General features: G+C 34.8%; 2 protein-coding genes across 3 annotated transcripts; both read left to right on the top strand.

The window, feature by feature from the left end:
* The first annotated feature begins 314 nt into the window (after nt 1–314).
* Nucleotides 315–5,911, top strand: LOC104897362 (CRS2-associated factor 2, chloroplastic). The gene is made up of 6 exons (XM_010684223.4): nt 315–1,056; nt 1,592–1,719; nt 2,308–2,533; nt 3,635–3,762; nt 4,996–5,137; nt 5,350–5,911. The coding sequence occupies exons 1-6, from the start codon at nt 363–365 to the stop codon at nt 5,748–5,750; spliced, it is 1,719 nt and encodes a 572-aa protein (XP_010682525.2). The 5' UTR covers nt 315–362; the 3' UTR covers nt 5,751–5,911.
* A 5,039-nt stretch (nt 5,912–10,950) lies between these two features.
* LOC104897361 (hypothetical protein) lies at nt 10,951–16,443 on the top strand. Of its 2 annotated transcripts, XM_048646423.2 has the most exons (10): nt 10,951–11,124; nt 12,578–12,915; nt 13,148–13,181; nt 13,517–13,637; nt 13,704–13,738; nt 14,126–14,215; nt 15,215–15,277; nt 15,364–15,455; nt 15,554–15,601; nt 16,072–16,443. In XM_048646423.2, the coding sequence occupies exons 2-10, from the start codon at nt 12,593–12,595 to the stop codon at nt 16,187–16,189; spliced, it is 924 nt and encodes a 307-aa protein (XP_048502380.1). In that variant the 5' UTR covers nt 10,951–11,124; nt 12,578–12,592; the 3' UTR covers nt 16,190–16,443. The 2 variants fall into 2 exon arrangements, with proteins under 2 accessions (XP_048502380.1, XP_048502379.1); XM_048646422.2 differs by having other exon boundaries at nt 10,954–11,124; nt 13,517–13,738.
* Nucleotides 16,444–17,283: the final 840 nt, after the last annotated feature.

Genomic DNA, 17,283 nt, shown 5'->3' with positions numbered 1-17,283 from the left:
ATTTCCTTAGTTATTGTAATTGATTTTATTATCCTATTTGTTGCACAATGCACTCGGTGAAGGATAAAGGGTGATTAGAAAAACATTTGTGCCACGTGGCATAAGCAAAGAAAAAGCTGGAAAGTTGAGGGTGAAGGAGAGCAGAGGAAGCTTCATGTCTTGCCACATAGGCTGAAGTTTTCTTACTTTAATATTATATATATCATCATAAACACCTTTATAAAATCTTAACCACACGACCAAGACATCCTTAGTCCACACCCCTCATCACTCATAAGTCATAACTTTACAAGTGATATAGTATGACATATGGTGGTGATTGATAATGCAGATGCAAGAACAGGTAAAGTGTTGATTGTTCAATGGCAGCAATTCTAGCTTCACTTCCAAACCACAACCTCTTCTCCTCTCTCCCAACCACCTCTCAAACCACCAAACAATCACCTCCTTCTTTCTCCCCTCCAATCCCACCTCCCAAATATCCTCCCAAAAAAACATCCCAACTTTCAAAACCAAAACCACAAATACAATCCAAGCACCCTGCATTCACCAAAATCCCCCACAACAAAACCAAATACTTCAAACCCATCTCTCCTTCCCCCACCAATGCCGAAGCCGATGCCGAAACCAATGATGACGAACGTTCCATTGTAATCGGTGATTCTGGGGTGTCTTACCTTCTTCCAGGAGCTCCATTTGAGTTCAAATTCAGCTACTCTGAAACCCCAAAAGCCAAACCTTTAGCAATTAGGGAACCCCCTTTCTTACCCTTTGCTCCCCCTTCAATGCCTCGCCCCTGGACTGGTAAACCACCCTTGAAAAGTAAAGCTCAGAAATTGATGAAAAAGAATATTCCTTTGTTTCAATCTTTCAATCCTACTCCTACTCCTGGAATCAATGCTGTTAAGACCCTTCAAATGGGTGTTCCTTTTAAACTTGGGGAGTTTTCTAAAGATGGTAGAAGTAGAAAGGAGATTCTTGGGGAACCCTTGTCTAGAGCTGAGATTAAAGCTCTTGTTAAGCCTCTTATTTCTGATAATCGTCAGGTTAATCTTGGTATGTTCATTTTTTTTGTTTAATTCAATGTTGTTATTGAGTGGTTAATTGCCCTTTTCTTTAGTTCAATGGGAAATTTGTTTGATTGACCTGAATTTTTCAAAGTTTATGTGGGTCATTATGTTTAGGGTCTTATTTTGGCTTGTTAGTTTTGAATTTTAGAAAAATTTGTTTTTTTTTTGGGTAATTCATAGGTTTTATTTGTGATGATTGCTAATTTTCTATGGGTAATTGAATCAAGATGGTAAACTGGACAATTTTTTTCATTTTCTCAGTTTAAGTGAAAAAGAATGTTATATTTTGTGGTGTGTAAGAATAAGATATGGTATATAAATATTCATCCAGTTTAACAGAAATAAAGGGACAAATGCAGAGAAGATATGGCATTTTGAATATGTTTTGTCAGGAAAGGGCATGATGTTTGTTTGGGTTGTTGTTAGTGTAACTCAAGCTGTGTTTCTTGTGTTGTTTGTGACAAGTTCTTGCTCATCAATGGATAATCGATTGATTGTTTAAAAATAATCTTTCTTTTTAGGAAGAGATGGGTTGACGCACAATATGTTGGAGTTGGTACATTCTCATTGGAAGAGGCAGAAAGTCTGTAAAGTGAAATGCAAGGGTGTTCCAACTGTTGACATGAATAATGTGTGCAAATGTCTTGAGGTTTGTTCATCAATATTTTTGATGCCTCTTCATTTCTATCCTCAGCCAGATTTTTCAAATGTGTTTAACTTGAGTTGTATCCTTTGATCTAGTAGTTCTACATGCTATTGCCAGACGGTCATTAAATTCTTTCCATCCTGATCACTATTGTAACCTATATACCTTTTGAGTCCAGGAACAACTTGTTGGCAACCAAGTATATGTCTTTAACTGATAAGTATACCTTGTTGCGGCTTGAAATCGATTTTAAGTGACACATTTATGTAAATAGTTGATTTTAAGTAAATGTTAGTAGTTCGTATTGGGGTGACAGGTGAATGTGGGATTATACATACACGAACATCATCCAAAGAAAAGGGAGATATAGAGATCATTTCATAATCTAAATTCCATAAATTGAATGTGCTTGGGTCTAAGCCATGTGATGTCTTAGGCATTTTGTGATTATGCTTCCATAACAATTAGAACTGTTTGATTATCAAATTTATTGAAAACTATACAAGAAGCTAAGTTTTCTGTACAGTTTACCTGAAGCATCAGTTTAAGATTTCATGTTCTTGATACTCAGACTGTTATTAATAATGTTAGGAGAAAACAGGGGGGAAGATTATTCATCGTGCCGGTGGTGTAGTTTACCTATTCCGTGGCCGGAATTACAACTACCGCACTCGCCCGCAATATCCCATAATGCTTTGGAAGCCAGCTGCCCCAGTTTATCCGAAACTCATTCAAGATGCTCCTGAAGGTTTGACAAAACAGGAAGCGGATGAGTCAAGGCAAAAAGGAAAAACTCTTCTGGCAATATGTAAACTAGGTAAAAGTGGATTCTGTTTGTCCATGTTTGCTTGATATTTTCTTCTTATCTTGACGCATTTACAAAACGTGTTTGGTTAGCTTGTAGAAGGAAGCGGAGGGAAGGGACAAAGAGGAAAGAAAAACTGAGGTGAAGGGGGAGGGAAGGAGTGTACTTTGAAAATTCATTTCAGTAGTGGAAGGATTTGGTTTCTTGAAAGGGGAATGATAGTGGATTCCCCCAATTGTTTTCCTTTCTCTTTCCACACCTTATATCCAAGTAAAGGAGAGTAGACTCCTCACACGTCCTCCATCTTTAATTTATGAAGACATGACTTCTTCACTCTTCAGCTTCCTATTGCTCTTCTACCTACTAGTGGATCCATGTATTAAGAGTGCCTCTTGAATTTCATTGAGTTTTATTCTTAGTTTCCTTTTCTTTGACATTGTTTTGTTGTTGGAATTGGAGTTGCTGCATGCATAATGGTTTATTACAAAAGGTTCTGCGAGATTCGTTACTACTAGGTTTTTTGGCTTACTACTTGGAAGTCTTGTGGTGGCTGTTTGTGGCTTACCTGTCCTTGTCTCCGTTAGCATATCTCTTAGGGTTACTTTGTTGATGAGCATAGCTGACAGCATGCTAAGTACTGACGCAGAGCACCCGAGAGCAATTTAATGCATAATTTCGATCACTTCTAATGTCATGTTTTGCACTCTTGACAATTTGTGACCGACTTCTTCCTTTTGCGCCTCCCCCCAAAATGATTAATAAGATCTAATGCTCTTGGTGAAGTTTGCATTCATTTATTCTAAAACCATTTCCTCTGTGCTGCATGCCTGCACCTCTTGGTCTATGCTGTTTGTCTTAGTTTGTTCTATTCTCATGTTTCATGTCTCAAATGCTTGTGCTGGCATTGGGTCTCTCTGTTCACAGTAATTTTTATCAATCCCTGTAGTAGCCTATAGTTTATGTGGTTAACTAGAAAAAGATTGGAGACACTGCAGAATGGAAAAGGTTGGAGCAGTTTTACGTTTTGCATACAGCCAAGTTCACATTCCATGTCCTTGGATCATCTTAGTTTGTTTGTGTAACGTGACACATATGTTCTTTCTTATCCTGCAGCAAAGAACGGAGTCTACGATAACCTAGTAAAGGAAGTGAGACAAGCTTTTGAAGGAAGTGAACTCGTTAAGATTGATTGCCGAGGATTAGATCCCAGTGATTACAAGAAGATTGGGGCAAAACTAATGGTGTGTATACGGCCTCATTTAGTCCCATCCTGTTTGGTTTCGTTTTTTTTCTCACATTCATTTTTAGATTTCACCCTTAAACTAGCAAGCAGGTTTATATCCTAACTCGTTGCTTCAGCTTCTTGTAGTCTGAACTCTGATCCTGTTTTGATCTCATTTAGGGGGTTACATATCTAGATTTCACCCTTCTAAAAGTAGTAAAAAGGTTAATGTTTTAACTCGTTGCTTCTTTTCCCTGCCCCCTGGGGAAGGGGTTTACTTTAGTTGCTTCTATTTTATGGTAAGGATATGCTAAAGGCACTAGGTTTATGCTTGCCAGTCCTAGAATAATGGAATGCATTCGCGTGCCTCTTCATAGCTTACTATGCAGAAGTAGCAGTGATATTTTGATGGGTTTTGAGACAGGTTACAAGGAGGCCAGTCTCTACTCTCTAGTGTGAAAATGATGCAGAAAAGGGTTAACTTATATTGTCACTCCTGATTCAAAAGAAAAATAAGAAACTTGTAGTATCGCTCACTGCTAAGTAACTGCAATGTAGATGGGAAGGGGCATTATTGGACTAGAAGAGAAATGAGCTAATCCATTCATTAAAAACTAGTACCATAATGAGAAAAAGTTGGGTAACAGAAAGGACATAGCCTGAAGTCTAGTGGGACTGGTCTTTCTGGTCACCCCTGGCAGTTCTGTCATTTACTCTGTGATAAAGAATGGGATGGAGTTTGTAAATACTAGCACCATTATGAGAGAAAAGTTGTTCATCATGAAAGGTTTATACTCCGCAAATGGTCTATTGCTTCTCACTTACTGTAGATTATGTCTGTTCAGGCCTTCTAACCTTTGTTTTTTTAGAATCACATACAGTGTACTTTTCATTGATACATGTCGTAAATTTTTTAAACATGACATGATTGTGCTGATGCTGGCTATTTGATATTAGTTAACAGCGAGATAATATGTAGGAAATGTTAGCTTCTCTGAACGATCTTAAATGTTGTGCAATAGGTACATACATCTGTTGAGCTGGGTGGACTAGGCAGTTTTGTATCTGATTTCTTACTCTGATTATTATAATTATATCTTTGATCTGGATTATGGCATGTTTATAAAGCCAACCTACAGCATCACTTTTTTTTTTAGGTAGAGGATATAAGGTCATATTGTGTTGCGGAAAGTGGACATGTAATCCACTGGCAGCCTGGCAATTCTTGATGTTCATCCTGTGTGTTCAACAGGAATTGGTTCCCTGTGTGCTGCTTTCTTTTGATGAGGAACAGATACTAATGTGGAGAGGACATGGCTGGAAGTCCATGTACCCGGACACTCCAACAGCCTTGTTGACTTTGGATCCTACTATAAGTGGTTTTGATGATTCAGGTATGTATGGTGAAGGCTATTGTCGTTTCTTTTAATGCAAATTAATTGTTAATTTTGGATGTTCAATATAGTCAACAAAATTGAATTACAACCAAAGTCCTAGTCATTTTCTGGGAAAGACTTTAGACCTGTTTTGATTATCTCTAGTTGAGTGTCGTCGTTTATGTCTTGATACACTTACAGACTAAGTTTTGTGGTGTCTTCATGTTTAGATAAATCAAGAGAACCCAAAACAGTAAGCTCAAGCCCAAGAATGATGTCACTGTGGACACGAGCAATAGAGTCAAACAAGGCTGTTTTACTAGATGAGACTGATCTCAGTCCAGATGCTCTTCTGGAAAGGGTGGAGGAATTCGAGAGGATGACACAAGCTACTGAACATTCGTATCCTGCGCTGGTGCATCTGGATGAGGATAAAATGTCAAATGCAGAATCAGAAACAGAAGACGAAGTCTTTAATGATGACGAAGAATATGATAATAATTCCATCGATGAAGCAGAAGAATTCGACGATTATGGGGAAGATCTGTTTGAGAAGGCAGAATTACCTGGCCCTCTAGGCTCATTACCAATTGATCATATTGTAGAGCGACTGCACAAACAAAAGGAATAACTACTTTGGATAGAAGGATTACACCAAATTAATATCTTCATTTTGATTGATAATTACAATCTACAGGTGTAGGGAGTTTGTCTTATCCCATGTATGTTAATCGTCTGTCTTGTAAAAAAATAATGTGCATATGAATGACAAATTTTACTAATGACAAATAATGTGCATATGAATGACAAATAATTAAGAAGAGGTATTTATGTAAAGTGCGTAACAAATTTGCAATTCTGGAAATAGCAACCTAAATATTATCTTTTTAATGAACATTAGTTAGAGAATTTGCTCCTGATACTTGTTGGTAACCTTCTCTCTTATGTGAACCAGAATGTGCCTCATGGAATTTAACAGAAAAAATAGAACATGTTCGGAAGCAATTTTTAGAGTAAATTTTATAGTATGGACTAAGTAAAACTCAACTAATTGTAAAAATAAGTATTTTGTAAAATAAGTGTCAAAATACAAATTAAAATTTAATGGCTGATGTAGTGTTTTGAAAATGTCGAAAAGATTGGCTTTTCATGGTTCATTTTTGTGTCCTTTCTAAACCAACGAGTTTGTCTAGGCAACCAACCGTTTGAGTCTTTTAGGAGACTCAAACAGGGGCAATTTGGTCATTTCAAGCCTTGGAAATTTTACTCGCGTGTTGTTTAGTACCAATGCTAGGTTAGATTGGTACCATTGTCCGAAAATTTTGATACCAAAGTAAGGTTGCTTGGTACCAATCCTGATAACAATGTGATACCAATACCAGGTTATAGTGGTACCAATGTGTAACTTTTTGAGTGTTTGAGTCTTTTTTGGACTCAAACAGTTGGTTACCAAGGCTTTCTCTAAACCAACAACTAGTTTTGTATTCGTGATGATGTAGTTTGGTGGTCTAGCTGAATTTTAACACTAAAGCGTATATTTTTACGTCAATTTATCATGATATTTCTTACTCTGTACAACTCCTTATCCCTTAATTTTTTTTTTTAACTAAACCTAACCTTTAGAAACACTCTTGACAAACAACTTCTAATAGTTAATAAAACCGCTTATGGGCATGTTTGGCAAAACTAGCGGTTCTAGTAGCTGTTAGCTGTTGTAGTAGCTGTAGCTGTTGGGGGTAGCTGCTAGCTGTAAGAGTAGCTGTCAGCGGTCAGCGATTGAATTAATTGTTTAATTAGAAGTGTTTGGCAAAAGTAGCTGTTGGAATTGTAAAAGATTAAAAAAACATTGGTTAATAATTCTACCTTATGATATTACATAGGGTTTTTTATCGTAGACCGCTACCTCTAAACCTCAAACGTTACTTGTAGTAACGTTCCACAACCGCTACTTATAATCTACTCCAACTGCTACCCGCTACTACAACCACTACCTTACCAAACACTCATAATTTTTTTAAGTAGCGTATCAATCTTGTCCAACCGCTAACCGCTACCTCAAACGCTAGTGCCAAACAGGGCCTATATCTCTATTCTATATGGGAAGAGGGGTAGGACACCAAAATATTAGAAACCCCATTTTACCCCTATTACATCTCTATTCTAACTACTTACCTGAATTAAAAAATAAAAAATTTAAAAATAAAAAAGAAACTACCTAATTAATTCAAAAATAAAAAAAGACATTACAAAAAGAAAACCATCAACAATTCAAATATCCCTTATTTATTCAATATAATTAACAATTAATTTAATTTTCTACGTTCCTAAAAAAAAATTTTTTTTACGTATTTTCACACGCATCGCGTGCATATAAAAACGAGTAGTTAATAACTATTGCACTAACTAATACTCCCTCCGTCCCATATTATAGTGCTTCTTTCCTTTTAAGGTGTCCCAAAATATAATTCTTGTTTCCATTTTTTATTCCACACATTTCCATGATTTTCCTAGAAAAATTGTGCCACCATTATTTATTTGCTTCTTGGAAATAGTTTTTTGCTTTGTTTATTCAACTCAAGGGTTGAATGAGTCATACATTTAATGCTCTTTCACCACTTATGGTCATTCTCTCTCCTAAAATCAGCTTTTCCCCATAACATTTATTTTCAATACACAAACACTCTTTACATTTCTCTTAGATTCTATTTACCTTAATAAACGTAAAAAAATAGAATCAGGCACTATAATATGGGACGGAGGGAGTACGTATTTACCACAATAACTACTATATGAAACAACCAAAGAGTTGGTCAAATTTTTTTTAAAGTTGAGACACCCAAATTATTATGCAAGATTTTGCGAATCCATATAATAATTCCACGTGTTCTATGAAGATTGTGTGATTGTGTTGTGTGGACTTACTAGAAGTCACAAAACCACGAATTTACGTGAAACCTTTAGATTCTGCCATGGACCCGTTGCTGTACCTTCACTTTCCCGGAATATCAAAACCAAAACTTAATATATTACTGTTATAAGTTATAATACTACACTACTAGTTTTATATGCACGCTATGCGTGCGAAAATACATAAAAAATTAATTTTTTTAGGGGATGTAGAAAATTAAATTAATAGTTAATTATATTTAATAAATTAGGGATTTTTGAATTGTTGACTGTTTTTGTTTTTGTAATGCTTTTTTTTATCCTTTTTTACTTTTTTAATTAATTAGGTAGTTCCCTTTTCTATTTTTACTTTTTTTTTAGATTAAAGTAAGTAATTACTCCTTTTTTTTCTATTTTTTGATGTCCTACCCCTCTTCACATATAGAATAGAGATAAGACAGGGATAATATTTGAAAAAGTACAACATACGAAGCTGAAGCAGACGTTTCAATAATATAATAATACGATACCAAAGTACAATAACATAATATTATAGTTATTCATCAAAAGAGCACAAATAATTGAAAATGAAGGCTTATAGGCTACTTTAAACTAATTTGAAAGCATAAAAACTTTGTGAGAGATATTTGTTTTTGTGGTTGTGATTTCAAATTGAACTTTGTGTCAAATACTCAAACATCTGTAGCTATAATCCTTTCGTCACAATTCACAATTCCATTTATTTATTTAAGTTTTTTGATACATGAGGGATACAAACTCCATATAAGTGCTTTAGCTTGAATAAGTACTATAACTCTCTGATAGAATATAATCTTTCATTAAATTATATGAGAGAGTTCTTTTGTATATTAGGCATGTTGTATATTAAGTGTCAAACTCTCTTTCATTTGTCTCACTCTCTCTCTAAATATCCACTTCCCACGTCCCATTCTATATGTAGAGGAAGGAATTTGCAAACACTATCTAAACATGCAAACACACTGTCTAAAAGCAAACAAACACCCTCTCTAAATATACACACATCCCATGGCTATCTTTGTTCTTTTTCCACCATTATCAAATTCTCCTCTATTATTCACTTGCACTTCCTCGCATTGTCTCTCTCCTCCTCATCTTTATAAAACCACACATATTATTCTGAGCATTCTGCACTCTTATTACTCAATTAACTTGCATTAATTTTCTCGTACTTTAGAAAAAATAATTTTATATCCTACTTTTCTTTGTAAATAGGTGAAACTTAATAACCATAGATAGGTCAATCGAAACAGTAAGGGGATTGAACGTGGAGCAAGAATAAATCGGAGAAGAAACAAAGAAATTTTGAATGCAATTGAGTAGGTGAGTTTGAAATAGTTTCAATTTTTTTTTGCATGCAACATAAACGCAAAGCTGTAAATTTATTGAAGATTGTTACAGTTTTGTATAGAATAGAGATCTGCAAAGATTTTTTTGTAAAGATTTTTTTTTTAAAAAAAACCGATGTATATGAAATTGGTTCATTAAAAAAATTTGTTTTTTCTAATTCCATGTCTGTAAATTTATTGGAGATTGTTACTGTTTGGGAATTATCATTAACTGTAAACATTTTTTTTTGTAAAGATTTTGTTTTTAAAAAACCGATCTGTATGAAATTGGTTCAAGAAAAAAAAATTAGTTTTTACGAATTGAAAAAATTAGTTTTTTCGAATTCTTAATGTATGAAAAGATTTTGTAATTTTTTTTTAAAAAAAATGAAATAGTTTTCATGGAAAGAAATCTTTAAAATGAATTATTGGCAGATTGTTTTTTTAAAAAAGAACACATTGTGAAAATTTATAATGGACATATTCTTTTTCGTATTGTAATTCCATGAATATGTTTGTTATTTTCACATTTTTTTTGTTTTGAGAAATCGAAGTTGGTTTTCAATTTTTGGGAGAATTTGTTGTTTGAGTCGAAAAAAACTTTCGTATTTTGTAGATTTTGTCAGCGTAATTCTTTCCTTGCATAAATTATTCTATAACTTGTGTAAAATAAAATTGATAAAGAACACTCTATAGTCCATAGTTTTTGGTTCTTTCTTAATTTGCCCAAAAAAAATTAAAGATTTGCAATTGCACACCTACCTTTTCCCTTGCAAGTGCAGTTTTTTTGCTGATTACTACATTGATGGAACTTGGTCCACTGCACTGGTTGTGAATGAGAGTTGCCAAGTTGGCCTCTCCTTCTATAGTGAATAAATTTTGCAAAAAAAAACATTATCAAAATGAATAATGTATGTCGATTACGCTGAATTGGTTGTTGGAATAAAAACCACACACCTTATAATGTGCAAAAGAAATAAGAAAAATGTTGTCTCTATTTGGTTCACAGTTATGATATTTGGAGATTGTAACTTCTAAGGGTTGTGGAGTGTTCGTGAAAAGTATCCTGCATGAAAATCACATTGAAAATGATGATGGGTTTACTAAATAAAATTGTAAAAATATTTATGAACAAATCAATGTTTTCTATCTCTATTTGATTACCTGATCTTGGTGCAATCTCTATTCTAATACTTGTGTGTCTTGGATATTTTGGTTGTGTTTTTGTGAGTTGTAAAGAGAATGAATTGAAGTGGAGATATTACGACAGGAAGAAGGAGAAGAAGATGAACTGAAGAAGTGATTTCAGATTTCAGATTATGTGGTTGCAGTTAGAGTTTTCCCATGTAATTAGGGATTGTGTTGGGCAGTTACATTACCTTGTGTGCACGTTGTATTATTATTTTTTTTTTCTGATTTGTTTTTATTTGGTTTTTGAACAAATTAGTTACTTTTTATGTGTTTTTAAAAATTTTGTTTCTTAGAGAATATGTTGTAATTTGGAGAGTTTAGTGAGGGTAAAATGGGTGTTTTTATATTTTGGTGTCCTACCCCTCTTCCCATATAGAATAGAGATTGTTGTTTGTTAAGTCATCAAACAAAAGCAAATTTGCTCACCTATTCTTTCTTTCTTTTTTTTTTTCATTTGCTTCCCTTTTATTCTCTAACTACTGTATTTTTGCACTTCCTTGGATTTTTTTTTTGAGGAAATTATATTTTGCACTTGTATAATCAGATCAAGAATCAAAGGAGGTACTTTCTGAGTTCCTGTTTAAGCATTACCTTTGTCAAAATCTGAACTTTCTGCTTTTTAATTTTGTTGATTAACATAAATCTTCATGATTTATGGAGTACCCAGAAACCCAGAAATTTGCTTATATGTTTGTTTAAATTCTTGCGCAGAATTAGTACTTGTAGTGATGATACTCAATGTTTTAAATGCTTTGTATTTTGGAATTTTGGTTTGTAGGATTGTTTAGGAAGAGAAGAAATGATTTCTGGGGTTTTGGGGGCGTTGGTTTAATAGAGTTTAGATTATCCGTAGTAGAATTTGAAGGGAAAAAGAAATGATTTGGAGATCACAACAAATAGCTGTAACTAACAAACTCTCCAAAGAAAAACAAGGAAAAAGGGGTAATTTTATAGAAGTTAGGATTACTCATTCATTAATTTGTTGGGAGAGTGAGTAATTCATTGTTTATGGGGGTGATCACATACAGTATAAGATCCTGTTACTAAAGGGTTATGCTGAAAGCAGTTCTTCACATTAGTGGGACGAGATATTTCAATGTAAATGCGAGGAAACTGGCATTCTAACTGCCTCGAGTTTGCGAACTTCTCCAACAATTTGTTGTTTAGAATTTCTATGCATGTACTCGCGATATCGTTGATCTCGTAAGAATACATTTGTCATAATTATCTACAAAACGTCGTGGGTGGACTGGGTTCACAATAGTTTATTGTGTACCAGAACTGACAATATCATAACAAAACGGACTATATCAGAAAATTGACTATACCATACAAAAACTGACTATATAAAAGGTAATTATATGCTGTATCCAATGTTGTTAAAATCGAGTTCTAGTTTGAATCGAAAACAACCTTAAGAATCGAATCGTAAAATCGAATCATAGAATCGTAAGATTCTACAAAAATGTATAATCAAGATATTGCACTCAATCTTCATTGAATATGCTAAAATTATATGTTAAAAGACCTAAAAATTGGAAACAATAGTTGTTTACCCACTATATTGGCAATAAATAACAATATATATCTCTTATTTTCTTTGTTAGCGTGATTTAAACTTGCGAGGTTTTCGCTAGTCAACAGAAATGTATAGAATCGTCTGGAATCGCGAATCGAATCGTCTACCATATTTTCAAAATCGTAAGATTTTAAGATTTGAATCGCGATTTTGATAACTTTGGCTGTATCATACAAAAGCTGACTATATCATATGGTTTCCACACACGATAGCTATTGTGAACCTGGTCCATTTGTGTTTTTTTTGAGTTATATAATCCCAACTATGTGAATATTGACCTCAAATCAGGATGGAGTATCAAGTGTTGTATATGGGTTTAGTACTGGTAACTAGGTTTGGATATACATATAAAACTGTACTCTTATGTGCGCTAGTTTAGTGCTGTAATCTTTACATGAACTCTATGGTTGTTCTAACACTGGCATTTGTTAACAGATAGGTAAGCAAACCATGGCTGCTGATACAACAGAACCTAGTTATTGGTTAAACTGGAGGTTTCTTGTTAGTGCGTTATATGTCTTTGGCACCATTGTGTTTGCTTCCTATCTTATATGGAAACATGAAGGCAGGAAAAAGGTGGATGATGAGAGGAGGGAAGGTGGAGTTATACCAGGCGGTGTCTTATACAAGGATGAAGTTTGGAAAACATGTCTGAAAAGCATTCATCCTACCTTTCTGCTTGCTTTTAGGATATTTGCTTTCTTTCTGCTACTGGCATTGATCACTGGCAACGTTGTAATTGCTGGACCTGGCATCTTTTTCTTCTATACTCAGTAAGTTCTCAGTTTTGGGAATTTGATCTTCCTGCTGTTATGACTTATGAGTGATAAACCAGATGTGGCTTCCCTCTATTATGTCTAGTAATGATAACAAAGTTGATGTCTTTGCTGTTTCTCTCGGTCTCTTTAGATATGGTTCCAAGCTGCAATTAGCTCGTGAATTTTTAGTGGAGAAATGAATTTTCTCTCTTATTGATTGCTCTTTTGTTTCCATGGTGTTGAACAGGTGGACTTTTCTGCTAACTACTGTATACTTTGGGGTATGTTCTTCAATCTTGACATCTAGTGATCACTGTTGTGAACCAAAAAAAATAAGTAGCCAAGACAACTAGATAAACCTATCATGAATGTATGAAATTATGGGATTTATGAAAGACCAAGCTGGATACTGCATTTCCATAAAACTAATATATAGAAGCCAACAACAATGTACTGTATTTTATTTTCAATAAGAGGCAGTTCTATGTCTTTTATACTCTTTTATTGTTCGATTTCCTAATGCAATATGTTTAGTGTCTATACCTTCCCTTTTATGCTACATAAATCTCCTACTCATGTGAGAATCCCTTTGTTGGTATTTGACATGACATTGTAGCTTGCATCCACTTTCTCTGTTTATGGATGCTGGTCTGATCGTGGTGGAGCTTGTCACTTTAAGATGGCTTCCCAGAACACTGATGCAGAACAAGGATCTTATGTTGCTCCAAAGTTAGGAGGTAGTCCAAATACGTCTTTGTTAAAAAGCTTGAAAAATCAAGAAGTTCATGTTCGCCCAATTGCAGGTTCTATGGTCTATCTCCTTCAAATCTTGTACCAGGTTAGTTTGTGACGCTGCTTCTTACCTAGAAGCAATGGCTTCTTACAAAGACTCTTGTCTCCTACTTTGCTACTTTTGCATAGTTTATTATTCCGTGTCTTTGGAAGATGGTATCTACTATTTTGCATTACTTGGAGCCTTGGAGGTAAGACTTGGTCACGTGCACATCCCCAAAACCTTTGTTAAAGCAGGATTTGTACTAGATGGTGGTTGTTTATTGCAAAGATTTTCATGTGACACAGAAAAATTCTTGAATCAGTGAGTTCACATTGTGAACTAGTGTAAGCCTGTCACTGGATGAAAGTTAAATATGCCTGAATTCAACTTTGTCACCTCCTTGCATGAGAAGGACTTCTAACTTTTCGACCTTGTGTACCATATAAACAGGTAACTGCAGGTGCTGTGCTTCTTACCGATGTCGTATTTTGGCTTGTACTTTACCCATTTGAATTTTCCAAAGAGCATAAACTTTCATTTGTAAGTGCGGGATTTGCAACTATTACATTCATCAGTTATTGATATGCAATTATGTTCCAACTTTTGTGTTCAGAGTACTGGAATACAGTCGTCACCTATGTTTGGCTTCTAAATTGTGTTTGTGCCTTTCTGGGGATGTATATATTGGAGACATATGGCTTCTTAGTATCCAATTTACCTTGATGTACCTGCATAAGACCCGTATCTGGGTCTTGAATGGTTTTGGATAATTGGGTATGATTCTTGCATAATACTAGCTTTGTACATCTGTTACTTCGGCACCTTCATTTACCTCAGGTGTCGTGTATCAACCAGTGTTTTGTCCAACACGACTTCACACTCGGATACTTTATTTCAGACCAAGAACTCTACCGTCTACATTTTTCAATGAAATGGACGAGTGTGACACCCGGACTCACCTGGGGAGTAGATGCTTTGTTCAAGTCTGAATAACATAGGGTTATAGTCAAGCTTGGCATTTAATCACCAAATAGTTGCTGGCTCTTGTTAACAAGTCCACATTTGTGAAGAGTCCGAGTTATATAAATAAAAGTGAGATAGGGTATCAACATTCAACATAAAACTAGTTTTTGGACCCTATCTCCCAGGAACGTATTCTTTTTGTGTGTTTTACGTTTTCACAACAATTAATGCTATTTTTCCTGCATTTGGTTACAAATGAGAGATATACCTTGGTGGTAGAATTACGATATTTAACGTGAGAACATGTAAAAAGTCGAATAGCTAAACTGTGTTAACTTACTATTAAAGGTAATTTTGTTCTGCTCTTTGTTATTTGGTAATGGATAACTTCATGTGAAAGAGGTGTGGGTGAGAAAATGAGCATTGGGTTATTCTTTGAAGGTAATTTAACCGACGAGTTTTCTGATATACATACATTCTTAGGTATTTAACCAAACTTAATTGTACAAAAGGCAGATGTTGTCTCACATGAAGTTCTTCTTGTGTTTTCTAATTGCCTTTCTTATTTATTTGCAGTTTGATGTTAGCATGCATTCAGTCAACATTCTCATTCTTGGTGATGCAATATTGAATTGCTTGGTGAGATTTACCTCATTATTGGGCATTTTCTTGGTGTAGGTTCATATTCATGTAGTTATGTTTACTTCATTTATCTTCTCTTTCAGAGATTTCCTTTCTTCCGGATTTCATATTTTATCTTGTGGACTGGAGCATTTGTTATCTGTCAATGGATAATTCATGCTTGCGTTTCCCTAAGGTAAGTGGTACAGTTTTATTTGATATTTTCCAGAATTTATGCCGGGAGTATCTTAATCACTGTTTTCTTCTTTGCCTTATTCTCTTTATTTGCTGCAGGTGGCCGTACCCATTCATGGACTTGTCACCTCCATATGCTCCGATATGGTATTCAGTTCCCATCCCCACCTGTGTTTGTTATGCTTGTCTATAATGTCATTGCTTTATGGAAACTTTCTTTGTGCTATGATTGCTAAGGGAAGGCATTCCCTTTATTTGTTGTGTGAAGCTGTGATAGTGCAAGTAATATGCCTGCAAATATGTTTCTGAGTTCTCCAGTTTTGCAGTTAGTATTTGCCTTTTTTTTTGTGATAATATCAATTTTTATTTGCTTGTAAGATTAATAGACAATAGGCCCGTCTTTGGTTTGGTTTGGTTAAGTGAATAGTTTGAATTTGACAATTGTTCAGATGAGTATCTATTAGTGGGTTTTGGTAAGAAATATATAGTCAAATACGTTGAATCGGATGCGTAAGGTGGTTATTAAATTGTCTACCATCTTACCCTTTAGCTAATTTCATTTCTTCTTCATCGAATTGTTTGGGTAGAGCTGACAAGCTACGGTTCTGTTTGTGTAGGTACGCGGCAGTGGGTTTGCTGCACATCCCATGCTTTGGTGTCTTTGCTCTGATAGTCAAATTGAAGCACGTATGGCTTTCAAGATCGTTTTCAGAGTCTTATCAGGGTACAAGGTGAAAAGAAATCGATATTTTTTCTGTGCAAGAAAATTCATCGTGTAGAGAGTAGTTTTATTGACTACACATATTTCTGAAGTTAGCCTGTGAGTTTGACATACATGAGCTCAGAATATGATTTCGTCATCCTTCACTGGCTTTAATTGATGATAGTATTATTCATTTATTTTTCCGCTTCATTTGAAGCTGAGTAATCTGAATCTGACCACATGTATTAGTCCATAACTTCAATGAAGTATCATGACATTCGTGATTGCAGGCTATGCAGCATGTAACTTTTTACTTGCTTAAGCAAGAGTTTAGTTTTTATCCTCTTTGCCTCGGCACCTCAGAAGTGCATCTCTGTTGATTTGCAACAGTAGCTTTGTTGGGGGTGTTTGATGACCTCTACTAGTAATAATTCCTTTTGGAGTATGGGGTTTTGTTCTTTCCGCCTTTGGGAAAACTAACATTGGCGTAACTTAAGTATGAAGTTTAGTGATATGGGGAAAATAATACGACCTTGGGAATCTGATTCGAGCATCACCAACTTTCACATATCTGTTGTGAAATGATATGGGTTCACCAGTAATGGATTCTCCGTAGAATTACTCCTTCGGAACAGTATAGATTAATTTTCCACATATCACTAAAATGAACACCTTAGTATGACATGGTATATTGTTGATTTTAGTACTATAAATCTCAACCTATAAATCCCACAAAATGGACTCTGTAGATATAAGTATATAACTCAGAAATCGATTTACAGTATCTGCTGGTAATTGAAAAACGCTGCAGGACTAAGTGGAACTATGTTAGTAGTATACTGATATGATAATCACCAAAAAATAGTACTTTAGTACTCGAACAAGATTTTGCATGATAGACTTTGCTTCACGTAGCAAAATCAAGCTTTCCTTTGTCAACTAAATGACATTGTGAAATGTGAATTAGGAATTAGCGTCTGCAATCCCAATTGGTAGATGGTGGACTCGTGTTTACCATCTAACCATTAGATGGTAGACATGGGTTAAAATGTAGTCCAAACAACATAAAACGCGTAAAAATAATGTACATCAATTGTTTTCCAATGACCATGTGAATATAATGTAC

This window comes from Beta vulgaris, chromosome 6 (genome assembly GCF_026745355.1).
Source record: "Beta vulgaris subsp. vulgaris cultivar EL10 chromosome 6, EL10.2, whole genome shotgun sequence".
Classification (NCBI taxonomy): domain Eukaryota; kingdom Viridiplantae; phylum Streptophyta; class Magnoliopsida; order Caryophyllales; family Amaranthaceae; genus Beta; species Beta vulgaris.
Note: the sequence above shows the minus strand (reverse complement) of the source record. Positions and strands in the feature narration are given on the sequence as shown.

Excerpts from the sequence above, each read along its gene's own strand:
- LOC104897362 (XM_010684223.4), top strand. The coding sequence starts at position 363 with ATGGCAGCAATTCTAGCTTCACTTCCAAACCACAACCTCTTCTCCTCT. Across the intron at positions 1,057-1,591 it reads TAATCGTCAGGTTAATCTTG|GAAGAGATGGGTTGACGCAC; the intron begins GTATGTTCATTT and ends CTTTCTTTTTAG. Across the intron at positions 2,534-3,634 it reads TCTGGCAATATGTAAACTAG|CAAAGAACGGAGTCTACGAT; the intron begins GTAAAAGTGGAT and ends CTTATCCTGCAG.
- LOC104897361 (XM_048646422.2), top strand. The coding sequence starts at position 12,593 with ATGGCTGCTGATACAACAGAACCTAGTTATTGGTTAAACTGGAGGTTT. Across the intron at positions 15,278-15,363 it reads ATGCAATATTGAATTGCTTG|AGATTTCCTTTCTTCCGGAT; the intron begins GTGAGATTTACC and ends CTTCTCTTTCAG. Across the intron at positions 15,602-16,071 it reads CCTCCATATGCTCCGATATG|GTACGCGGCAGTGGGTTTGC; the intron begins GTATTCAGTTCC and ends CTGTTTGTGTAG.